This window comes from Zootoca vivipara, chromosome 2 (genome assembly GCF_965207765.1).
Source record: "Zootoca vivipara chromosome 2, rZooViv2.hap1.1, whole genome shotgun sequence".
NCBI lineage: Eukaryota > Metazoa > Chordata > Lepidosauria > Squamata > Lacertidae > Zootoca > Zootoca vivipara.
The window spans coordinates 46355327-46377715 of record NC_142584.1 but is presented as its reverse complement, the minus strand read 5'-3'; the positions used below and the strand labels follow the sequence as shown (position 1 = coordinate 46377715).

Below are 22389 nucleotides of genomic sequence, written 5' to 3'. Positions count from 1 at the left end.
GGCAAGGGCCTTCATCCTCACTACCCCTGGGTGTGTCTCGTGTAGGGCTGTGAGGACCCTTTTGCGGAGGGGCTGGGGAACAACAACCCTGCTTCCCCATAACAGGCACCCCTTGTGGGCCGACAGTTCATGTTTGCGGTTTGTGTAGCCAGCGAATTCTGGCCCGGGGCTGCTGCTGGGCCATCCTCGCCACACCCAGTCCAGGACCCGGGAGATGACCCTATCTTTTGTGGAATGGTGCGCAACTTCTTGTGCCTGAATGGGTCGGTCGGGAAGCAGCTCCAGGGTCATAACCTCTTGCGCAGGCGCTGGGTCGGGGCCTGTTTCTGGTAGTGGTAGCCTGCTGAGGGCGTCTGCATGGCCCATCGCCTTCCCAGGGCGGTGGATTAGTGCATACTGGTAGCCGGCAAGGAAAATTGACCACCTGAGGACACGTGGAGACAACACTTGGGGGGTCTGCTTCTCGGGGGCAAACAGGCCAAGCAACGGCTTGTGGTCAGTCACTATGGTAAAGGGCCGCCCGTACAAGAAATCATGGAATTTTTTTACGCCCTTCACGATTGCCAGACCCTCCTTGTCAATCTGTGAGTAGTTTCGTTCGGCTGCAGCAAGCGTCTGGGAGAAGTATGCCACCGGCACCTCTCTTCCATCCGGGAGTTGGTGTCCCAGGACAGCGCCGATGCCATAGGGAGAGGCGTCGCATGCCAGCACCACTGGCAGCCTCTCGTCGAAGTGTGCCAAGACCGAGTTCGAGACGAGCAAGTCCTTGACTGCCTGGAATGCGGCCCTTTGTCGCTGGCCCCACACCCAAGGGGCCCTTTTATCTAGGAGTCTGTGTAGGGGCTCCGCTACCGCTGCCTTATGGGGAAGGAAGGCATGGTAAAAGTTCAATAGTCCCAAGAATGACTGAAGTTCGGGCTTGCTCTTGGGCGCTGGGGCCTCACAAATGGCCCGTACCTTGTCACCGGTTGGATGGACCCCTTCTGCGTCCACCTTAAATCCCAGAAAGTCCACCTGCGGCACTCCCAGTAAACACTTTTCCCGCTTCACCTTGAGGCCCGCCGTCTGGAAACGGTGCAGGACGGAGCGGAGGCGGTCCTCAAATTCCTCTGGTGTGGGCCCGGCGATCAGTACATCATCGAAGAAGGGGGTGACGCCAGGAATCCCTTTAAGGAGAGAGTCCATTAGATTCTGGAATATGCCTGGTGCCACGCTAACGCCAAATTGCAGCCGCTTTACTCTGAATGCCCCTCTGTGCGTCACAATCATCTGAGCCTCTGCTGTGGCTTCGTCCACAGACAACTGTTGATACGCTTGGGCCAAGTCCAGTTTGCCAAAGATTTTTGACCCAGCCAGGGTGGCGAGGACATGGCTGACCACTGGCACTGGGTATGCATGGGCCGTGAGAGCCTTGTTTATGGTGCATTTGTAGTCTGCACAGATGCGGACCGAACCGTTAGGCTTGACGGGTGTGACAATTGGAGTTTCCCAGGGGGCGTTGGGCACCGGCTCCAGCACTCCTTGCTCCACAAGCCGGTCCAATTCCTCGTCTATGCGGGGTTTCAGGGCGAACGGGACCCGGCGGGCCTTGTGCCTGATGGGTCGTACAGCGGGGTCTAGCTGTAGGGCAATGGGGGGTCCTGTATATCGTCCCAATGCCCCATCGAAAACCCCTGGAAACTCTTTGCATATGGCGTCCACGTCCACTTGTAAGCTAGTGCGGTTCACCCCGGTAACGGCTAGCCCCAGAGGTCCAAACCATGCCAGTCCCAGTAAGCTAACGTAGGGGCCCTTAACTACCAGCAAGTCCAATTGTTGCTTTCGCCCTCGATATTGCACCCTGAAGGTCCCCACCCCCATTGTAGGGACCTTACGTTTCTGGAAGTCCCGGAGGGTGAATGGGGCCGGCCTTAGTTTGGGACCCCCATTAGGGCACAGTTCCCTTAATGTTCGGGCCGAGATTATGGATAGAGTTGAACCCGTGTCCAGCTCCATGCGGCATGGGGCTCCCTCTATCTGTACCTCTATATAAATTTTCTCTGTGCTGGGATGGGGCAACTGGAATACCTGGTAGTCCGTGATCTCCGTCGAGTTGCCTTGGTGCATGGTGCCGTGTGACCTGGGGCTCCTGGGTCGGTCATCTGATGCTTGTCGACGGGTGAGTCGAGCCCGACACACCCGGGCGATGTGTCCCAATTTTCGGCACTGCCTGCACTCTGCGTTGCGGAATCGACAGGTCCTCCTCTCGTGGTTCTCCCCGCAGCTTGCACAGTTCCCTCCTTCTCGTCGAGGCTGCTGTGGTGTGTGTGCTGCTTGAGTGCGCCGCTGTACTCGGTGTACTTCCTCCCTGTCAGATTCGGATTCGTCGGTGAGGTCTTCGTGGTAGACCCTCGGTTGGGATGGCGGGGCCGGTCGTGCCTCTTGCGTTGACCTCTCGGCGGCTTCGGTTGCCAGGGCTTCCTCCAGAGCAATCTGGAACGTGAGGTCTTTTTTTGCGTAGAGGCGTCGTTGCAACATCTCGTCCCTCAGGCCACCGACGAGGCGGTCACGAAGCATGTTCTCCAACTCTGAGAAGTTGCATAGCCGGGCGGCTTGGCGGAGGGAGGTCACAAACCCAGTTATGGTTTCCCCCGGGGCTTGCCGCTTTGCGTAGAAGGCATTTCGGCAAGCTACCACCGAGGGCTGTGGTGAGAAGTGCTCCTTCAGCCGTTCCATTATTGTTTTGTAAGAGACGGTAGCGACATCTCTAGGTGCAAGGAGAGCCCGGGCGATTTCAAACGTCTCCTCTCCACAGACGCTGAAGAATGTCGCCCTCTTCATGGCATCGTTGGTGACTTCTTTCGCTTGCAGGAGGAAGTTGAAACGGGCGGCGTACCCTTCCCAGTCTCCTGATGCTGGTTTGAATGGCGAGAAGCTGCTGTCGGTTGCCATTCTGGGTTCCTTGGGTCCTGGAGCTGAAGCCTGGATGCACGGTGCGATGCAGCGGTGCAGCAGGTGGTGGTGCTGCGGTGCAGTGCGTGGTGGCGGTCAGCTCAGCAGGATCCCATCCTCGTCGCCAGTGAAATGTACTCGGAGTCGAGAGTGAATTTCATGCTCTTTATTCAGCTCATAGTCATCAAGGAGAAGAGGAGAAGAAGAATGGCTCTTTTCCCAAAACCATCTGCTTATATACATTATTTACACAATGGGCCTTGCGTGATTGGCTACTTCAGGGCTACACCTGTGGGCCAATTATATTGTGGATTGACTTCTGCCTGCAGCCTGATTGGCTGCTCCTACAGGCCAATCAGGTAGCAGATTCACTTCTGCCAGCCGCCTGATTGGCTGCTCCAGCAGGCCAATCAGGTTGCGGATTCACTTCCACCTGGAGTTGGATTGGGTAGCTCCCGCTGATTCTGAATCCTATTGTTCTAGGATTCAGCTCAGTACATAACAGAACTGAAAGGCTTTTAAATATGCTTTCAAGACACATATGGGAGAGATGTATTCCTTTACATTCTAGTAGGCAATTAGTTTTAGATTAGCTGAAATGGGCTACCTTCCCCTCTCAGTGAGCTTTTGAAATGCTAAACATCATCTTACTAACATCCCAATTTGCAGCTATAATCTCTGAACAGGAACATTTAAGAAACTTATTGGCTAGGTAAAAATGACAGAAACCTTACAAAGTTTTGTTTTCATAGAAAAAGATCAATCACAAAACAACAATTTTGTGCTTTATATGCCATTTAATAGCCAATGTAAGGCCATGGACACAGTTTAGAAGTGGAACATACAAAGGAGCATATCACATTGTTCAGAGACAATTCTACAATCTTTTTCCTCCTCAGCACAGACCCATCCCCAAGATGGCTTGTACACCATTGGCAAGTATGGGGAAGTTGAGGAGAAAAACTGTGGCTTTGCAATGTTGTGTAGCTTTTGCAGGGTACCCTGTAGGAAACAGGAATTGGATAACTAGTTAAAGGTTGCTGATCCACCTTCCTGGGCTGTTTTCAGCTTGCTGGCATCTACCCAACCTACGCAGTTGTGGAGTTGCTGGTGACTTACCAAAACCAGAATAGGGTCCTCCACACACACAAAAAACCCCTCAAAGTGGCCAGGAGAATGAGTGCTTCTTTTCAGCTGTTCTACACTGCATTGTTGGGGGCAGGGGAGCTGTACTGGGTTATGCTTTAATTTGGTTACATGTAGATGGATAAGCCAATATATCAGGTTTGTGCCATGTTTGCATGCCGCTTTTGCAAGTCTTTTCCATCACATTTCCAGAATACACACAGTTTATTTTTTAATTCATGTAGGAAATGCAGATTTTTGAATGTTGTTTCCCTATTAATACACAGCTGTAAACATATTTTATCTCAAAGAGACATTACTAGTGTTTTGTCATCCAACAACTGTGTGGCACAAGTGCAACTCAACAAGGGGCCATTGTAGTCACTGTGGGCTTCCCTTCTATTGCAAATAGCACCTGCAGAAGGTTCCACTCCAGATCTGGAATGCAGGGGACAAATAGTTAAGAGCCCATTACACATACAATCCTGACTGAGAGGTCCTGCAACAGTTTTTTAAAATAATAATAATAATAATAATAATTTTAAAACATTCGTGCACTACCAGTTCTATGAATGTCATGTTTTTGTCCTTAAATGAACTCTTACTACAACAGTGCAAACATATATAGGAGCAAAATTGTGATTCTTAGTAAAATTCCCAGGCTTATCTATATGAATCCTACATTAAAATCATGTCTGTTTTTATGAAGGGTGCACAATGAAGGGGGGAGGGGGACACATCACAATATTTAAGAACAATAGTCATTATATATATGCAGAGCTCAGAAGTCTGCACAAGGCATTTGAGTGATGTTTTCCGATACTGTTGCAATAATGAGTGATTAAGTTAAAAAAACCCAACCATCCACATTCCTACTGTCAGAGGGTCATCGTGGCTACTCTAGAGTAACTCCGCTTGAGTCCAGTTTGTCTTCAAAGACGTTTATTGTGCTAATTATTTACAGTGTAGAGACAGCTTAAAACATGACCTCTCATCCCGAATCAGAATCCGGCAATGGTGTATGTCTGTTCCTACACCAGCAAAGTAGTCGGGGCACCCCAAAACGCCTCCCCCTTGACCTGCGTCACGGCGCTATCCTTACTTCTTGTGCCGGAAGGAGCGATGCCCTTTCAGTTTCCTCCCTGAGCTCTCCAACTGTGACATGGCTCTCCAACATCCCTGAGCCCCTGTCTGCATCTCTCCGCCCGCCCCCGCCCCCGAGCTTTCCCATTGTTCCTCACTCTGATTTCTCCCCCCCCCTCCAAGTCTCTTCCTCCCCCTCTGGCTGCTTCAGAACCACTGGTGCTCTCTGTACTTGACGAGGTGGACATCAGGATGATGAGGGCTGGCACCCTGTAGGGAGTCACCCTTACACCTACCAATAGAACAAATGTTCAAATTGGACCTTCTGTTTTAAGCAAAGTCAAAACATACACTTCCCTGTTTCACTCACATTTGTGATGAGGTGGCAGAAGAGAACTTGTTCCAGTGGTCTATTTAAGCAGACAGGCAAGCATTCCATTAATCTGATGTGCTATGCTTCCCGCTCAACAGAAACCACCTGGTGATACTTTTTTTTATCACCACCAAGTATTGCTGTAGCAACTACCTTATGGAGTTTCCTCCCTTTCTGTCAGGGACAGTCAAGAATCTGAAGGGTGGGCAGAGTGGGCATGGGGCATGGGGAAGGGAGGATGATCCAGGGAAAGGGGCCAGTGATTTGTGGGGTTCTGTGCCACCTGTGAGGCAGAGGGAAGACAAAGAAGCTGGCCAGTCATAGACAGAAGTGGTGGAGGTGGAGGAAGTGTTGTGGGAAAGCACAGAAGTAGAAGAGAGAGTTGGGTTGTTAGAATCTCCTTCGTCGGCTTCCGATTCGTCGCACTGGTGAAGTTGGACGCAGGGACTTTGTGCTCCGAAGTCCCTGGCTTCGTGGAGGGGGGGGAAGTCCGCAGAGCGAGCGGACTCCCCGAAAAAACACCGGGTAGAGAGTCCCGGTGACATAGTGCCCAGCTGTTTGCTCCGGACGCGAATCCTCTGCTGCCCGAGAGCTCAGTAGAGCAATCGAGAGCCAGCGGAGTGGAGTCGCGGGAGCCATTTTTGGGTTTCATCTTACCTCCTTGAAGTGAAGCTCCGAGTCCTCAGCCTGCAAGCGGCGGATTCTTCCAAGGAAATAAAAGACTTCTTCAAAGTAAGTCAAATCTCCATTCGGATCTTAAAAATTTTAAATTTGAAGATAGGAAGAGATTCTAAAGTAACGGAAGCTGATCTCTTCCAAATGGACAATCGGGAGGCGCATTAAATATTCCCAAGCCGAAAAGGGAAAACTTCTTTCAAGATTGCGGACCCGAGAGAAAGAAAGACTTTTCCAAACCTCCCCAGCCCCCGGTGTCGTTGCCCCTTGAGGTTCAGCAGCAACAAGGGGGAGGACGCTTTGACAGCTGTCAAAAGCTGTCAAATTGTTAAAGGACTAAGAAAGACGATTTTATTCCTGTGAATTGGAAAAATTGATTCAAAAGGTTTTAAAAGGATTTAAGTGGACTGTAAATTTGAAATCTGATGAGGTTAAAGACAAAGGATAAGAACAGCCAAGATGGAGCCGACAACGTGGTAGAGAGGAATTTTCCAGTACCCTTCTGCCCTTATCTCTGGTCTGCCTGTGGTCAAGTGAACTATGAAAACAAAATTCTCTCGAGCTTTCCAGGAGGCTGTGCTGGGCTATCTACAAACATGGGAAGATATCTACAAGGAAAGGCAATGCTTCAATCCAACAGAAAAGGAGAATGAGGTGCAAGAGCAAGATTTAGAGGACAATTTTGATTATGAGATTGTGTGTGAGGAGCAACAATTTGAGGACAATTTGGAGACTGATTCAGACCATAAAAAATATGTGTTGGATGATGAAAAACAAAGATCAGAACAAAGAGATGAGGCCGACAAGGAGAAGCAAAGTGAAGAGAAGATTGATGGAAGTGAAAATCCTGGAGAGACTGAAAGGTTGAATGGTGTTAGTGAAGGGAGGGAAAGGCAGAAAGAGGGAGGAGCAGAGGTCTGGAAGTGGATGTAGGAAAGAATTGGTGTGGGGTAAAAATTTTAGTTTAAGGTACTTTTTTTGGTTTATGAACAACGGTGTCGGAATCTTGGCCTGTTAAAGGATATGCTGATCCAATTGGGAGGAGGGACATTGGGGGGGGGAAGGAGAGATTTTTATAGTTTAAGGTTAAGAGCTTTCTGGAGGGAGTAAAAAGAATGGCTGAGGAAATATGCTTAGAGTTTGTTTTTGAATAATTTTGGTGATCAGGAGGTGTTTGGGTGGAAAACTGCCTGTCTCCCCCTTCTTACTCTTGGTACCCAGTGGCAGGGGGTGCCTTGAGGGGAGAGGGAAGGGTGGAGGGAAACCCAGACACAAAAATGGAACCTTTTGACTGCTGGACTCCTCGGGCTACCCCAGTGGCAGGGGCGGGCTCAGAGGGGGACAGCATGAAGAAGGAGGAGGATTGTGTTAATATTATAAGAATAAGATTCTGAATTGGATTAGAAAACCCGCCATAACTATGTAAAGAGGTTGGGAAATCCAGGAGGAGGAGAGTCGTGGAAGCCATTAATATTTTTCCTTTTTCCTTTTTTTTCCTTTCCTTTTTTCCCCCTTTTTATATTTTTGCCTTTTTTCCCCTTTTTTCCTTGTTTTTCTTTTTTCCAGTACAGTGAAGAAATAGCTGGGGGATAAGCCAATCCCCAGAGATCCTCCGCCTTTGTCCTCTCAGTGGCAGGGGGGGGGATGAGGGGGGAGGAAGGAGGGGGGAGGTCAAACCCAGCTTAAAATGGACCCCTTTGTTCCCCAATACCTATGGGTCTCACTGGTGGCAGAGGTGGGCTTGTGGGTGGAGGGAAAATGAAGGGACAGAGTTTATGTTGTATACTTTGTATGTGTTTTCTTTTTCTAAAAATTAATAAAAATTATTTTTTTAAAAAAAAATAGAATCTCCTTCGTCCCCTAGTTCCAAGGATGAGGAGGGACTTAAAGTGACTGGAGAAGCTGGAGCTCCTATGCAGGAGAAATCACTGTTGCTTGCACATACCACTTCAGAAGAGGGAATTTAAACCTGCTGCCGGAGGCATGTTCATGCTGTTGCTCCAACTATCCAGGTTGAAGCACAGGTCTGAAGAAGAAGATGCCTAGCTGGCTATTTAACAGCAGTGGTATATTTGATTCTTGCACCTTAGGAGCTGCTATAATTGAGAGCTTTGCCAAAAAGTAACTAAACTTTCAATTGCGTGTCCTCATTGGGGGGTTGGGTGTTGTTGGACACTTTTAGTATTGCAGGCACCTACTGAAGACCACCATCCTCTGTCAACAAACCTTTGTTGTGATCTTTCCCGGTCTGCATCAGTATGGAAATTGTTTTTTTAAGATGACTTAAACATTTTTTTTTAATTTTATTACTTAATGTTTGCCACCCTAGGCTCCATTGGGAGGAAGGGTGGGATTTACATTAAATTTTATAAGAAAAAGCCGCTGGCCATCAGAGTAGGTGACACTGAGCTAAGTGTCCTAATGGTCTCATTCAGTACAATATCAGTTTGTATTTTCAATACTTTATACTAGGGTTGCAATTAATTTAGTTTCACTTATAGGTTTCCATTATATTTTGACAGCCAACATATGAAAAATCATGTGATCAATTAAGTCTGTTGAAAGTTTCCTCTTTAAAAGTGGGGGGGGGCAGGTGGTGTTATTTGTTAGCAAACTGCAGGATAATAGCGAAGATCAAAAAAGTCTGAGACATTTCGAAATCACACATGACTGGTACACATAAAAAAAGAAAAGCTGTCTGATGCTGAATTCATCCTGATCCAGCCATGACTGCAGTGCTACAGCAATATAACAGACTGCTAGCACACAACCTCCTCTGCAAATTTGTAACCCATGTCAATTCCTTCCTGGTGATTCTACCTTAACTTTCCTTTTATAGTGAATTGCCATCTGTTTAAACTGCTTCAGCTGGAACTTCCAACTCAGCCTTCTCTCTGCTTAAAATTGATTAGGATAAATTTCTAGGCTGCTTCACGCATGAAAACAAATGCTGGTTGATCAAAGAACATCCGGAAACCATAGCAAAAAAGATGCACCTTATCATCTCATACCACACCTAGAACCCCAAAAGGGAACAAATTAGTTTTCTCTCAAAATATGGGAAGAAAATAAGCAGAGAAATCAGTTAATAAATGCATATCCCGTTTGCCAATAATGAAAGGAAGCTATGGAGCTAATTGGCTCCACATTATATATAACAGAATGAAGAGCTTTCTGCTTCTCTTATGTGAGAAGAAAAGTAAATTTAGAATAACTTGGCTTTTTAGATCAAGAATTAGTAATCTGTGGCCCTACATATGTTGTTGGACTACAGTTTCCATTCTCCTGACCATTGAAAGGCCACAGGTTCTCCCTGCCTGCATTAGACAAATGGTGTCATGATAATGAGAAGTCTGTCATTTCCTCATCAAACACCAAATTGCAGCAATCTTGATGTTTAAAACAGTCACTAGGACACAACACAAGAAAATAAACGATAAATCCAACCTACAAAGTTAAACTAAAAAAAGTAAGTTGGATAAGAATAAAAGATGTAGAATACTTCAAAATAAATTGATTTGTCTATTCAGGTTAAAGCTTGATCAAAAAGAAAAATGGTGGGCAGCTGACAATTGGATACCCAAGCTTTGGAATATGTCCAAAAAGTGTAGTTCACGGCACACAATTATTGGAAAATAAAACCTACTACACTTAACTCATATACCATTGCGATTGGTACCACCAACAATTCCATGGTTATGAGTGTATGGGGTGTTAGAGGAGGGGTAGTACTTCTGGTGGAGGACATGTCAGGCTCCTTCTGGTTGTCCACTTTTGGTCCCCACTCTGCACTGAGCTCTCACCTGTGGCTCCTAGAAGCTGTCAGCATGTGACAGCGACCACACCCCAGGAATAGTTTCAACTGGCTGGCTAAACCAGGTAAAGGTAGCCAATGGGTCTCAAATCCTCAGTGAGTTAGGGACTTCAACTGTATATGAAGACATGTTCTGGTGGATTGAGTAGACGAGACCAAAAGTGGATCCAATGGTCAAGAAGGCAGTTTCTGCATGCACTGTAGAGGAAATTGAGGGACAGATGGGACTCATCAACCTGGGAAAGTAGCACATCTAGGAAAAGGAAAACTTTTGTAGTGTCTCTATTCTCAACAAAGGATCACTTCCTGAGATGACCTGCTCTAAGTGAACATTCCAGATTGCTCAAAACTTTTAGCTGACTGCTGTATGTGGCAGGTATTTATTTTGCAGCAGCCTACCCTACTACTGTACATAGATTTTAAAAGCAAAGCTAGCATTTTTTTCTTCCAGTTGAAAGCATTCTTGACAATTTGTCCTATAATGTGTTACCAATGTTCAAAATGAAACCCATTACAGTGGTACCTCTACTTACGAATAACTCTACTTACGAATGTTTCTACTTACGAATGGAGCTCCATCCGCCATCTTGGATGCAGTTTAGATAGGATTTTTTCTACTTACGAATTTTTAGATAGGGTTGCTTCGACTTACGAATTTTTTCTCCCAATGCATTCCTATGGTATTCGACTTTCAAATTTTTTCTACTTACAAATGTGCGTTCGGAACGCATTAAATTCGTAAGTAGAGGTACCACTGTAATTGTAAGGTGCAAAATCGCTGGTTGGGCCCACTGGAGGCTGCATACACACCATACATTTAAAGCATATTATTTTCCCAAAGAAACCTGGGAACTGTAGTTTGTTAAGGGTGCTGAGAATTATAGCTCTGTAAGGGTTCCTGGGATTCTTTGCCTTAAATGCATGGTGTGTACAAAACGTTGTTTATGCACATGCATAGGCATGCATGCACATTCAGAAAATTACATATCACTTAGAGATTTATCTTAGATCAGGCATCCCCAAACTTCGGCCCTCCAGATGTTTTGGACTACAGTTCCCATCTTCCCTGGCCACTGGTCCTGTTAGCTAGGGATCATGGGAGTTGTAGGCCAAAACATCTGGAGGGCCACAGTTTGGGGATGCCTGTCTTAGATCATCTTGGTAGTTGGTTCAAAGCTGAAAAATGGGATCTATAACAACCCAAGCTAAAAAAAAACCCAACAATATAAAACAATTCCACAAATCCTCCCCCCACCCCGCCATGCAAGAAAAGGATGAAATAGGAAAAGCTTTCAAACAAGAACCATCTCTGCTTTGCATAACCAGATTATGCAAAACACTTGCAAGTCAGGCTCCATTTCTCCCATGCTAGCATTTGTCACGGTCTTTAAGGTCATTTCTTGGGGCGGAGATGGGAGAGATAAAATCACAGCCAGCTATCCCCAGTTGTATCCCATAAGGTTCTCCACATCAGAAGCACCTACCACATTTTATTAGATGCCTCATCTAGGTCAAACTAAACTGCTCATTAAAATAGCAACTGGTGAGAAGAGGTATTCATGGTTTAAAACTTAATTCACAGCAATGCTGCAGATACATCCTGCAACTGATATTAATGTATAACACCCTTTCTTCCAGCTTTTCTCCACTGGATTTTGTTTTAGAAGCACTCATACCCTCAATACAAAAAAAGAAACACACACACACCATTTTCAGCAATGGCTGTTCTACATATTTTGATTTCTGTAGGGAATATCTGTGTTCACCGATGCTTCAGCCACAAACACATGAATGTGGTCATACATTTATATATTACATCCATATTTTATCTTTGCTGTGGGAAACACTAGTGCTTTCCTGAAATAAAGCTGGTCAAATCTTGGGAAGGTGTTGCAGTGTTGCTGGTTTGCCTGCTATGTGAAATACCCATCCCCCTTCCCCTGCAGTGCCCTGTGAGCATGATTTTTAATCAGAATGTTATAGGCTAGTAGTAGCAGTGTTGCTTAGGCAGTCAAGGATGGGAGCAGCAGAGTTCAGAGTTGGACATCAGATTTGGACACTTGCTGATTATACGATTATACGAAGCTTCATAGCTTGTTCTTCGCTGGGTAAAGTCTGGCACCGTGATTCATTTAAGGACTTTCAGAGCCTTTCAGAGACTTCAGTTTTTAGTTTTGATGTTTGGAAGCATTCCATAAAGTTTTTCACATTGTAATTGTTTCTGGCCCATCGTGTTGCTTTTGATATTGCTCCCTTTCTAAAATGAACAGATACACAAAGCTCTGGCATTCTTGAGTAGTTAAGCTGTATCATTTTGGGTCATCTTTGAAATGAATAACAGAAAGTCTAGCACTCATAGCATATGTGTTTATGACATTCCAACGGTCTTTGTAAGCCCTAAATTGAGTTATGGATTCAATAGGAGGTGACAAACAAAGCAATTGTATTATTGTGAGATAAGAACTTGCAACATATTTCATGATATGTGGGGGGGGGCAACAAATCCTTTATTTTTATTTCATCAATCAGAAAAGGTAAAGATAAGAAGTGCTCGGCTTAAATGCTCTGACATAGCTATTCAAAAAGAAAAGACTGAATACAAAACTTGAAATGTTGCTTCTTTTCTGTCAAATACCTATCTTGAACCTTCACATGATCAGGTCTAAATTGACATTAATACATACAAACAAGGCAGCAATTGAAATAAATATCACACACACAACACACACACACACACACACACGTTGCAACAAAGACCCCACTGAGGTGGTATTCTGCATCTATACCATAGGAACACACACACATATATAGGAACCAAGCCAGGCTCTAACTCCAACTAGCTAAGTATTGTCCTCACCAACCAGCAGTGACTTTCCTGAATATCAGACAGGCATCTTTCTCATCCTTATCGGCAGATGACAGGGATTGAATCAGGGACCTTCTACATGCAAAGCAAACATTCTGCTGCTGACCCAAGACTTTATCACTCCAGAAAAGGGATCAAATAATTGAATGGTCCTCCATATTACATAATCACTATATCCTGAGATCCTAAAAAGAATCCAAACAGGGTGCAAAATAAACAAAATGTTCTCTGCAGACTGACAAGCTCAATCAACAGGTGAATGAGGAGAGAAAAAGTAAATAATGGTGAGTATAAAAGAGTAGGGAGGAAGAGAAACACAAAACTAAAACCTCTAAGCAAACTGGAGAAGATCATGGAAAATAGAAGTGTATCAAGATATTTCTTTAAAAAGAGAAATGGGAAGTTGGCCAACCAAGTCTGTGATAACTAATTTTCTACATGCAGAGTTTATTTTTATGTGGAGGAACAGTCAGTGATGCAAGTTGTACCTGTACCTGAAGCGATATTGCCCAGAAACAAGCATAAGAGAACTAAGCCATCATCAGGCATCTTAAAAGACTCTCACTTTCTAGATCACTGATCAGGAACCTGTTGCCTTTCAGAAGTTGAGGGCCTCCAAATTCCATCAGCCCCAGACAGCATTCCCAATAGTCAGGGATGATGAGTACTGTAATCCAGAAACATATTGATTGCCACAGGTTCCCCATCCTGGTTTCAGACCAAAAATGTGCCGTCACATTTCACACAGAACTAGAAAAAAGCTAAATATAATCATTGTATTTTTAACATATACCACTAAGAGGGCATGGAAAAAATAGCTTAGTCTTAAAATAAGAATCAGCCTTATTTACCCTTCAACATGCCCTCCCAGATGGATTCAAAGTCATTATATCCATGACCAGAGCTTAAGAGTACTGGGGCATGCAACTGCTCGATTTTCAGTCTGAAATTGGCTCTGACACACTTCTGATTATGTTGTACAGACTTGGTTCCTTAGGCAATTTTCGAAACCATTTATTTTTATTTATTCAGCTGCACTATGCAATACAATAGACTAGAAAATCAAGTAAAATGTAGGGCAGGATGATGGGGTTGGAGAGTGGAATTGCTGAGAATTTTCTAAAGATCTTCCCCCTCCACAAAGGCAGACAAGGTGGCAAGCAGGTTTGTCAAAAGGCAAGAACTAATAATTTATTTGACATTTTTTGGCAGGATACAGATTGGTTAGAAATTTCTTCAAAGCCTTTATTCCACTTTACTGTGCAGTACTGGGCCTGTGCGTAGACGTGTGAATATATTAAAGTTAAATTAAGAGATAATCTTGCTGTTATTTTCACTGCTGACAATGTGGCAAATGTCCCAGCCCTAGCCCAATCATTACATAGTGTGATCCAGGCCCATCAGGTGATGAATTTTCCCACTGGTGTGCATTGGGAAGTTCCAATGTATCACTCCCAATTTATGCAGCAAGTTCTCCCATTTAAGAGGGTTGGGGATAGGCATAGCCCTCATGCATAGTTTTTATGTATATTCTGTTCCAAAGGTCTGATGAGTGCATGAACTGTGGGCAGAGTATACCCAAACCTTTATATTCATTGATTGTGCACACCATGAGCTTCTGAAAAAATCATGATGAGAGGGAAATCAACAGAGACTTTGGTGGCAACTTGAACAAATCTATAGCATTAGCTTTCTTGGGCTAGTCCCATTGCAAAGGCATTATTGACCTAGGAGCACAGTCGTATAATAAGTTCCTAGGTATAGTTACTCAGTGCAATGGGACTTACTCATTGAAAAGTGAGTTCAGGACTGCAGCTTTCTCTTCTGGTCACCGATATAACTGAAATATGAATCAAACAAGTCTTCAAAATACAGGTACAGAATCAGCTATGCTATTTTAAACCAGTCTTGGAAAACAAGCTCATGGAATCTTCAATGTCATCTCAAAGCCTAGCCCTGAAATCCTTTCATGATGTGATCAAAGTCCAAGCAAGGGAAGAACTGTTGGCTTCCTAATTTTACATTTCCCCCCCTACTGAACATAATGGAGCCACATTTCATTTGCCCCTTACCACCTTCTACCTACTGCCCATACATACTAACAGAGCATTGAGAGGCCCTCTTTCTTCTTAACAATCAAAACCTTATTAACAGCAAGTCTGCAACTTGAGTGCATTTGTACTTAATTACTTTTTAGAAAGTGGCCAGGAGATCCATTGCAAGACATATAACAGCAACACAAAAATGGCTGAGCAAGTAATGCATGAAATTTAAAAGAAAAAGAAAATGCAAATGCAAAAGAAAATGCCAGAATTGCAATGGATCTTGTCTAGATGTTCTCATAAGCAAATAAATGAGAATACTGGAGAAAATGGTTATTGTGGAAGCAGCCTGGCATTACATGCCCAACAGGGTGACCAAAAAATGGACTCAGATTTGCAGGTGCTAATTTATATATAGGTTTAGAAATAATTACTATAATTTAACAGGGCTAGGGAACCTGTGGCCCTCCAGATGTTGTTGGACTCCAATTTCCATCAGCCCCATTAGCACTGTCAATGGTCATGGATGATGGGAATAGCAGTACAACAACATCTGAAGGACTACAGATTTCCCATCCCTGAAATAGAAATACAATCCATCTCACCATAGGAAGGAAGACTGTGGCCAGATGTATTTATAGTCTGCTGTCCAAGTGCAAAATGTTAGTGGGAACTTCAAGTAAGATGCATAACGAACTTACTGCAGCATTATACCATGACCAGGGACTCCAGGCTATCACTATCATATGTCAGGCAAACAGACTCACCTATACAGATTTCATTCTAAAATCACAAGGTAAAATACCAAAGTTATTGTGAGCAAGAGTCCATTAAGGTCACAATCATATGCATGTTTAGTGGAATTTGAGTCAATGTGCATACAACTGAGCAACGTGAGTTTTTAGCAGTGCTGAAAACAGATTGGACAATGAGCATTAGTAAGCTAGTGAATACAATCCATTTAGGCAACAAATGCAAGGTACAAACAAGAAATATGTGCATATTTGGATTGCTTCAGTTCATAAGCTTATTATTGTAGACAATGGTCATGACAAACTTGTAGCAATAGTATTAATAAAGTAATACAAAACATAAATCCATAATATAACCCAATATCCCTGATGTAAGTGAGAGAAGTTACCAGAGTCATCAACAATCCCAATTCATCTTGATTACAGATTAAACCTCTGAATCACTACAGCATTTTATAGTGATTTTATCTAACTCCTTTACCCTGAATTTTTTGTATCAATTCCAAAACCCTTTTCTGAAACTGTGATCTTACAACAAGAAGCTCCAAAATTGAATAAAGCTAGGTGAGAACAAATTTTTAAAAAGATAAAAACTGATGAATTTGAGGAAAGGAAACATGAAAATAGGTTGATAGAAGACAGCAGTGCAAGTTTAAAAAGTGGGGAAATGCATTTCAACCCCAAGGATGGAAGAATATTTGCAAAGTTAAATTATTGTAATTCTTGTTTTAAGATAGGTGTGTGTGTGAAAACCTGGATAGACTGAGACACTAAATTTGCATTAAAATAGAGCTAGGATGGAGAAATAAATTGAAGGACCTAACAGGACCATTCTTCTGTTAAATCAGTTTTGTCCCTCATTAAAACACAGATTGGAGCATTAAAAATTGTTGACCCCCCCCCAATTCCCTGAAATTAAATTCCCTGCTCAGCAATGACAGCACCCTAAGGAGCTCTGTCACAATAGCAATAAACTAACACATAAATATAGGTATATATTTAAGTTTCAAATGCTGTATGAACCAATGCATTCTCAGGGTACTAATTCAATAGTGATCAGTTACAGACAATTGTATCCATGTGGTCTAAACCACTGAGCCTAGGGCTTTCCAATTGGAGGGTCAGCAGTTCAAATCCCCGTGACGGGGTGAGCTCCCATTGTTCGGTCCCAGCTCCTGCCCCACTAGCAGTCTGAAAGCACGTCAAGTGCAAGTAGATAAATAGGTACCGCTCCAGCGGGAAGGTAAATGGCGTTTCCATGTGCTGCTCTGGTTCGTCCAAAGCAGCTTAGTCATGCTGGCCACATGACCCGGAAGCTGTCTGCAGACAAACGCCGGCTCCCTCAGCCAGTAAAGCAAGATGAGTGCTGCAACCCCAGAGCCGTCCGCAACTGGACCTAACAGTCCAGAACTAAGTCCAGAACTAAGGTGTAGACAAACACATTTGCAGAAGATCAAGATAAAGGCCAAAGACGGATCAGTGAACTTAAGGGACACCTTCTTGCTGTAATTGATTGCAACAGCCAGGCAGCTTCCATCATGTCTAGAGAAAACCTCCTCCATCAAAGTTGTTGTTGTTTAGTCGTGTCCGACTCTTCGTGACCCCATGGACCATAGCACGCCAGGCACTCCTGTCTTGCACCGCCTCCCGCAGTTTGGTCAAACTCATGTTCGTAGCTTCGAGAACACTGTCCAACCATCTCGTCCTCTGTCGTCCCCTTCTCCTAGTGCCCTCAATCTTTCCCAACATCAGGGTCTTTTCCAAGGATTCTTCTCTTCTCATGAGGTGGCCAAAGTTTTGGAGCCTCAGCTTCACGATCTGAAGTTAAATGTCAACTAACATCAAAGTTAGTTGTCATCAAAGTTAGATGTCAACTAACAAAGAACAAGGCATCCAATTTGTGCTATCTTTCCATCAAGTATCTCCTATCTCCCAGCCACCAGAAAAAGCTACCTACTGTTAGCAAACTCTGAATAGCTTGCTAATACTATCAACAAGACCCCTGTTAAGATATTTTCCAGCCTCCAAATCTACACAAACTGCTAGTAAGAGCTCTACATAATCTACCTATCAGCAATCCTGAATCTCATCTTTGTAATTCCAAATGCTTCATTATTTGTTTCTCATGTGGACAGCTACCTTCAAAAGCAGCAGGTTGGGTAGAACATTCTACATCAAACTGGTCATCACCACCTGCAGGTCCTGCAATATGATTTATATCATCAAATGCAAAAGGAGGGATATAATATCCAACACATACATAAAACAACAACCAACCTATGTGTACATTTTAGAAACCATATATTTTGACCAAAAAATGTGTGAAGCACTTTACACTTTAACTCTGAGAACCACGGGCTGTCTGACTTACCAATAATTGCTAAAAAAAAATGCCAACAGAGTCAGCACCGTTAGCAAAAAGAGAAAACTTAGCAATGTACATTCTGGTCACATTAACACTACATGGCTTCAGCCTAGAGGACAGTGCCAGCATCACTTAAAGGTAAAGGGGCCCCTGACCATCAGGTCCAGTCGTGTCTGACTCTGGGGTTGCGGCGCTCAGGTCTTCTGAGAGTTCCATCCTCAAAGAATCATTTTGATCAGAACAACTAATGAATGCAGAAGTTGAAATGTTTTCCTACAGGAATCTAACATTTATTTTTTGTTAGTCAATGTAATAAATATTACATTAGCTACATCACACCAGGATCTAGAACAAACTTGCGTTGTTTGATGCTTGTACAGTGGTACCTCAGTTTAAGAACAGTCCTGTTTACAAATGATTTGATTTATGAACTCCGCAAAACTGGAAGTAGTGTCCCGGTTTGAGAACTTTACCTCTGTCTAAGAATGGAATCTGAATGGTGGAAGGGCACTGGCAGTGGGAGGCCTCATTAGGGAAAACGCACCTCAGTTTAAGAACGGTTTTGGTTTAAGAACGGACTTCTGGAAAGGATTAAGTTCATAAACTGAGGTACCACTGTATTACTATCTGTCTTAAATTAAGGGTAGAATATTAATTCTTTAAATATATAATAATAATTTAGTACCTTTATGTAACTTGCTCTTTCTGTTGCTCACAACATTTGTTCCCAAGTAAAGAAAGGTATTGTTTTTATTTTATTTTTAATGGAAAGACAAATCTCATTTGTGCAAACTCCAGCAGAATACACTCACCACATATCAGCATAATACTGCATAAGCAATTCATTTAATGTGTGTTTTAAAAACAAAACTGAATCATTTTAGATTCCCATTGTCTTAGTTGGGGCTTAGATGCAAAATAAACAGAACACCTCTCAGCAGCAAAAATGCTAAGATGAAGCAGCAGAACTAAATCCAGGACTAGAAGCAGGCAAGCACACAAGGATGGAGTAGAGTGCATGATGATCAATGGAACTCAGTGCTGCCAATAGTTCAAACAAATTCAGGCTGGCACAAATGTGAGGCCAATTAAGGAAGCCAGAAGAGTGTTTGCATCATTGAAAAGAAGCAAGGCTCTTTTCAAGGAGAGAGAAAAATTCAAGAACAGCATGAAAAGAAAGTGTTGGACCTCACAGCTCCATGGAGCCTATTTGCAGCTCCGTTTCAAAGTGGTCAGTCATCTGAAATAAGGCCTGTGGGGGGACAGGAGAAATTAAAGCTGAGCATATGCCAATATAGTTTGAATTGTCTGCATCAAATTGTTTGGTGAATAACTGCATTTGCCATTTCTTCAGTCATTCATTCAAAACAAGGGGGAAAGCAGCCTAAAAAGCTACAGTATGTTTTAACAGTGATACATAGACACTGTTCATCACTGTAATACAAATGTAACAACAGCAGCAAAGACCAACAGCGGGAAAAGCCCAATCTTCTTTCAATTGTTCTGCTAACATGGCAGCCTTCCTATAAGGATCCTAGTGTTTGTCATATGTGTTTATCCCTTTTCATAATAAGGATACCAGACAGTATAAGAGTGCACACTATAAATTTCAGCGCCTTGAAATTTAGCTACTCCCAGTTCAAGCAGAAACTATAATTTGTGATCTGAGCAATCAAGAACAGCAGAATACAACTCCTTAACCAGGACAAGATAAAGAACTACCCTCCTAAACTGCAACCACAATCACCTAGTTTTATTTTCCAGCATGCAGCAAACATCTGAGAATGGTGGGAGCTGATCACATCAAAAACCAGCACAATGTAGTGCTCAGGTTTCAGGAGACTTGAGTTTCATTCCCTACCTGTCAGAGTTGTTGTGATTATAAAGAGGAGATATAACCATGAGCAGTGCCATGAGCTTCTTACAGTGTGAATGTAATGTTGTGTCACTTAGTCCAGAGGAAACATCTTACTCAGAATAATAATTATTCAGAGGCAACATCTTATTCAGAATAATCCAAGTGCAAAGCTACTTTAATGACAAACGCTGATTATAAAGTATCAACTTTTGAAATGCAATTGTATAACATGGCACTATTTGCAGTATTTCAGCTATTTTGGGCAATATGTATTAGCACCTCGGCAATGCTTGGCTGCATCAGTCTTTTCACCACACTTCTGAAAAGCTACTGTACCGTGCCTCTCATTTAGAGAGTTTCCATTAATCATTCTTACTTTAAATCTTATAACTACTTAAGTTATCAGCAGTCGATGTAGTCCATCCTCTTTCCTTGGAAAGGAAAATATTAGAAAACTGGTAACGCAACAAAATTAGAAGCTCACTGGAAAATGAGAGGAAGTGTGAATTTAAACATCCCAAGTGGAAACACTCAATGAATATTCATTTCAAGGAGAACATGGACTTACAATCCTGATGCGTTTTCTGCCTGCATTTAAAAAATCTGGAACTGCGCTAACAGCTGTATACCGACATTTAATGTGACTGTATCAACCAAACCTGGCCCTTCCACAGTAGAATATCTAATATAAACCAGCCCATTCAGGAAACAGCCATACCGTACTACCATTGCCATTCTCCATGACATAAGAGAGTTGAAAAAAGATAAACACAGGATGAATATCGATAAGGTAAGAGAAGAGGATGGAGTTGTATCACATTCTTTACACCAGGGATAAGAAACAAACAGGCCTCCAGATGTTCTAGGCCGGGCACCTCCAACTCCCTAGAGACCGTGATCTACTCTCAGTATAAAGCAACTGGCAGTGATCTACCCATTGTCATTGGGGGGGGGGAGGCCAAGGTTATTTAGCTTTTTTGGTAAGGGAGGCTTCAGTTGTGGAGCTTTTCTTACGGGAGGCAAAAATTTCAGAGCTTCTTAGCGGAGGGACAATAAACGCTCAATAGCAATGGCACTATTAACAAGCGGACGCAGCAAAATACACGAAAGCTTAGTACCGTAGTGCTAACAACTGCCCAATTCACATAGCAGACGGACAGAGCGAGGGCGGCAGGGGGAGGAGACTTTCAACACAATGCTATCTGCTACCAGAGATCGGAAGGGAGCCCGCGATTGACCACGATCACTCAGGGATCGACCAGTCGATCATGATCGACCTGTTGGAAATCACTGCTCCAGGCCTACAATTTCCACCATTCCTGTACATTGGTCCTGCCAGCTGGGGCTGCTGGTAGTTGCGAGTCCAACATAACCCAGAGGGTTGTTCTCTTTCCATGGACAAATATCCTCTTTATTTAAAAGGTTATATTCATAGCATCTCCACTTCAAGCAAATCAGGTGGCAAACTTATAAAAGATTTTTGCCCAAGAGACCGACTATCATCAGAATTAACACAGCATAAGGCAGCTCATAAACCATGCTGAAAGCCATCTAGTCTGTGGGAAGAACTGCATCAGGATCTTTTTTGTCCTCATGGCATGGGCATTGCCACCAGCTCTGCACTTGGATGTTGACGAGGGGATTGAGGTGTGAGAGAGAAAAGAGTGCTTCCATAGATTAACTGCTGTTTATGTCAAGGACAATGTTGTATTTTGACAACTGTAACTTGAATACCATATGCTTGAACTTGCTTTCTCCTCATGTGTGATGATTTAATTTTTTGAGATTTCAAGCCAGAGGTCAGGGACCATCTTCTTGCTGATTTTGGGGGATTCTTTTTGGCTAAAGGGGGGATATTAATTCAATAAATAAATAAATACACTTCATCACAATAGCAATACAGGAATGTTAAAAGCTCCCTGAATGCAGTTGATCATACCCACCTGTTTGTCAAACAGTATTGCCTTTCATAGAAGGAGGAGTCTCAGATTGTGCCAATAAAGTTCCAAATTCTATATTGGATCACTGTCCTGACTGAGAAAAAGCAAAAATATCTTTCCACTATCACTGATGTTCTCATCACATCTGTAGTTACTTCCTTTGGCTGACTAGGAACAGCAGTTACATACTTGCACAGACTGGATATTTTATAGGAATACATTGGCCATACAGATTACATATAACAGTTCCTCTGTTATAATTAGTAGAGATCAATTGTATTTGTTACACAAGCCCAAATAACATCCCTGATCACCACAAACATGAAGGCAGCAAACATTATAAAATTAATCCAAACATTATATGATGTTAATTATAGTATTACGTTTGTAAATATTACACAGTCCGTCTGTTCACCGGTTAGGGGGGGGAGCAGATGAAAAGACTGGGAAGGCTTTATTTCACTGAAGCAGATAATTAGGCAATTAAAATGAAAAGTAGGCAAAAATTACCAGCTGCCAGAAACTTAGAATGCTTAATAGAAACTAAACATACACACAAAAAATC

The 22389-nt window shown here is 43.2% G+C and overlaps 2 protein-coding genes across 4 annotated transcripts in view; one reads left to right on the top strand and one right to left on the bottom strand.

Annotated features, from left to right (window-relative positions):
- Positions 1 to 22389, top strand: part of KCNMB1 (potassium calcium-activated channel subfamily M regulatory beta subunit 1) — a 353074-nt gene that overhangs the window by 23135 nt on the left and 307550 nt on the right. Inside the window, exon 6 of one of the 2 annotated variants that reach the window (XM_088661800.1) lies at positions 8033 to 12216. The exons of the other annotated variant lie outside the window; for it this stretch is intronic. Coding sequence (XP_088517926.1) covers positions 8033 to 8080 — 48 coding nt within the window. The 3' untranslated portion in view covers positions 8081 to 12216. Of the gene's footprint in view, positions 1 to 8032; positions 12217 to 22389 lie in introns of those variants that run through there. 2 annotated transcript variants of the gene reach the window in all.
- The window catches only part of KCNIP1 (potassium voltage-gated channel interacting protein 1), a 566415-nt gene that overhangs the window by 462262 nt on the left and 81764 nt on the right, over positions 1 to 22389 (bottom strand). The window lies entirely within an intron of this gene.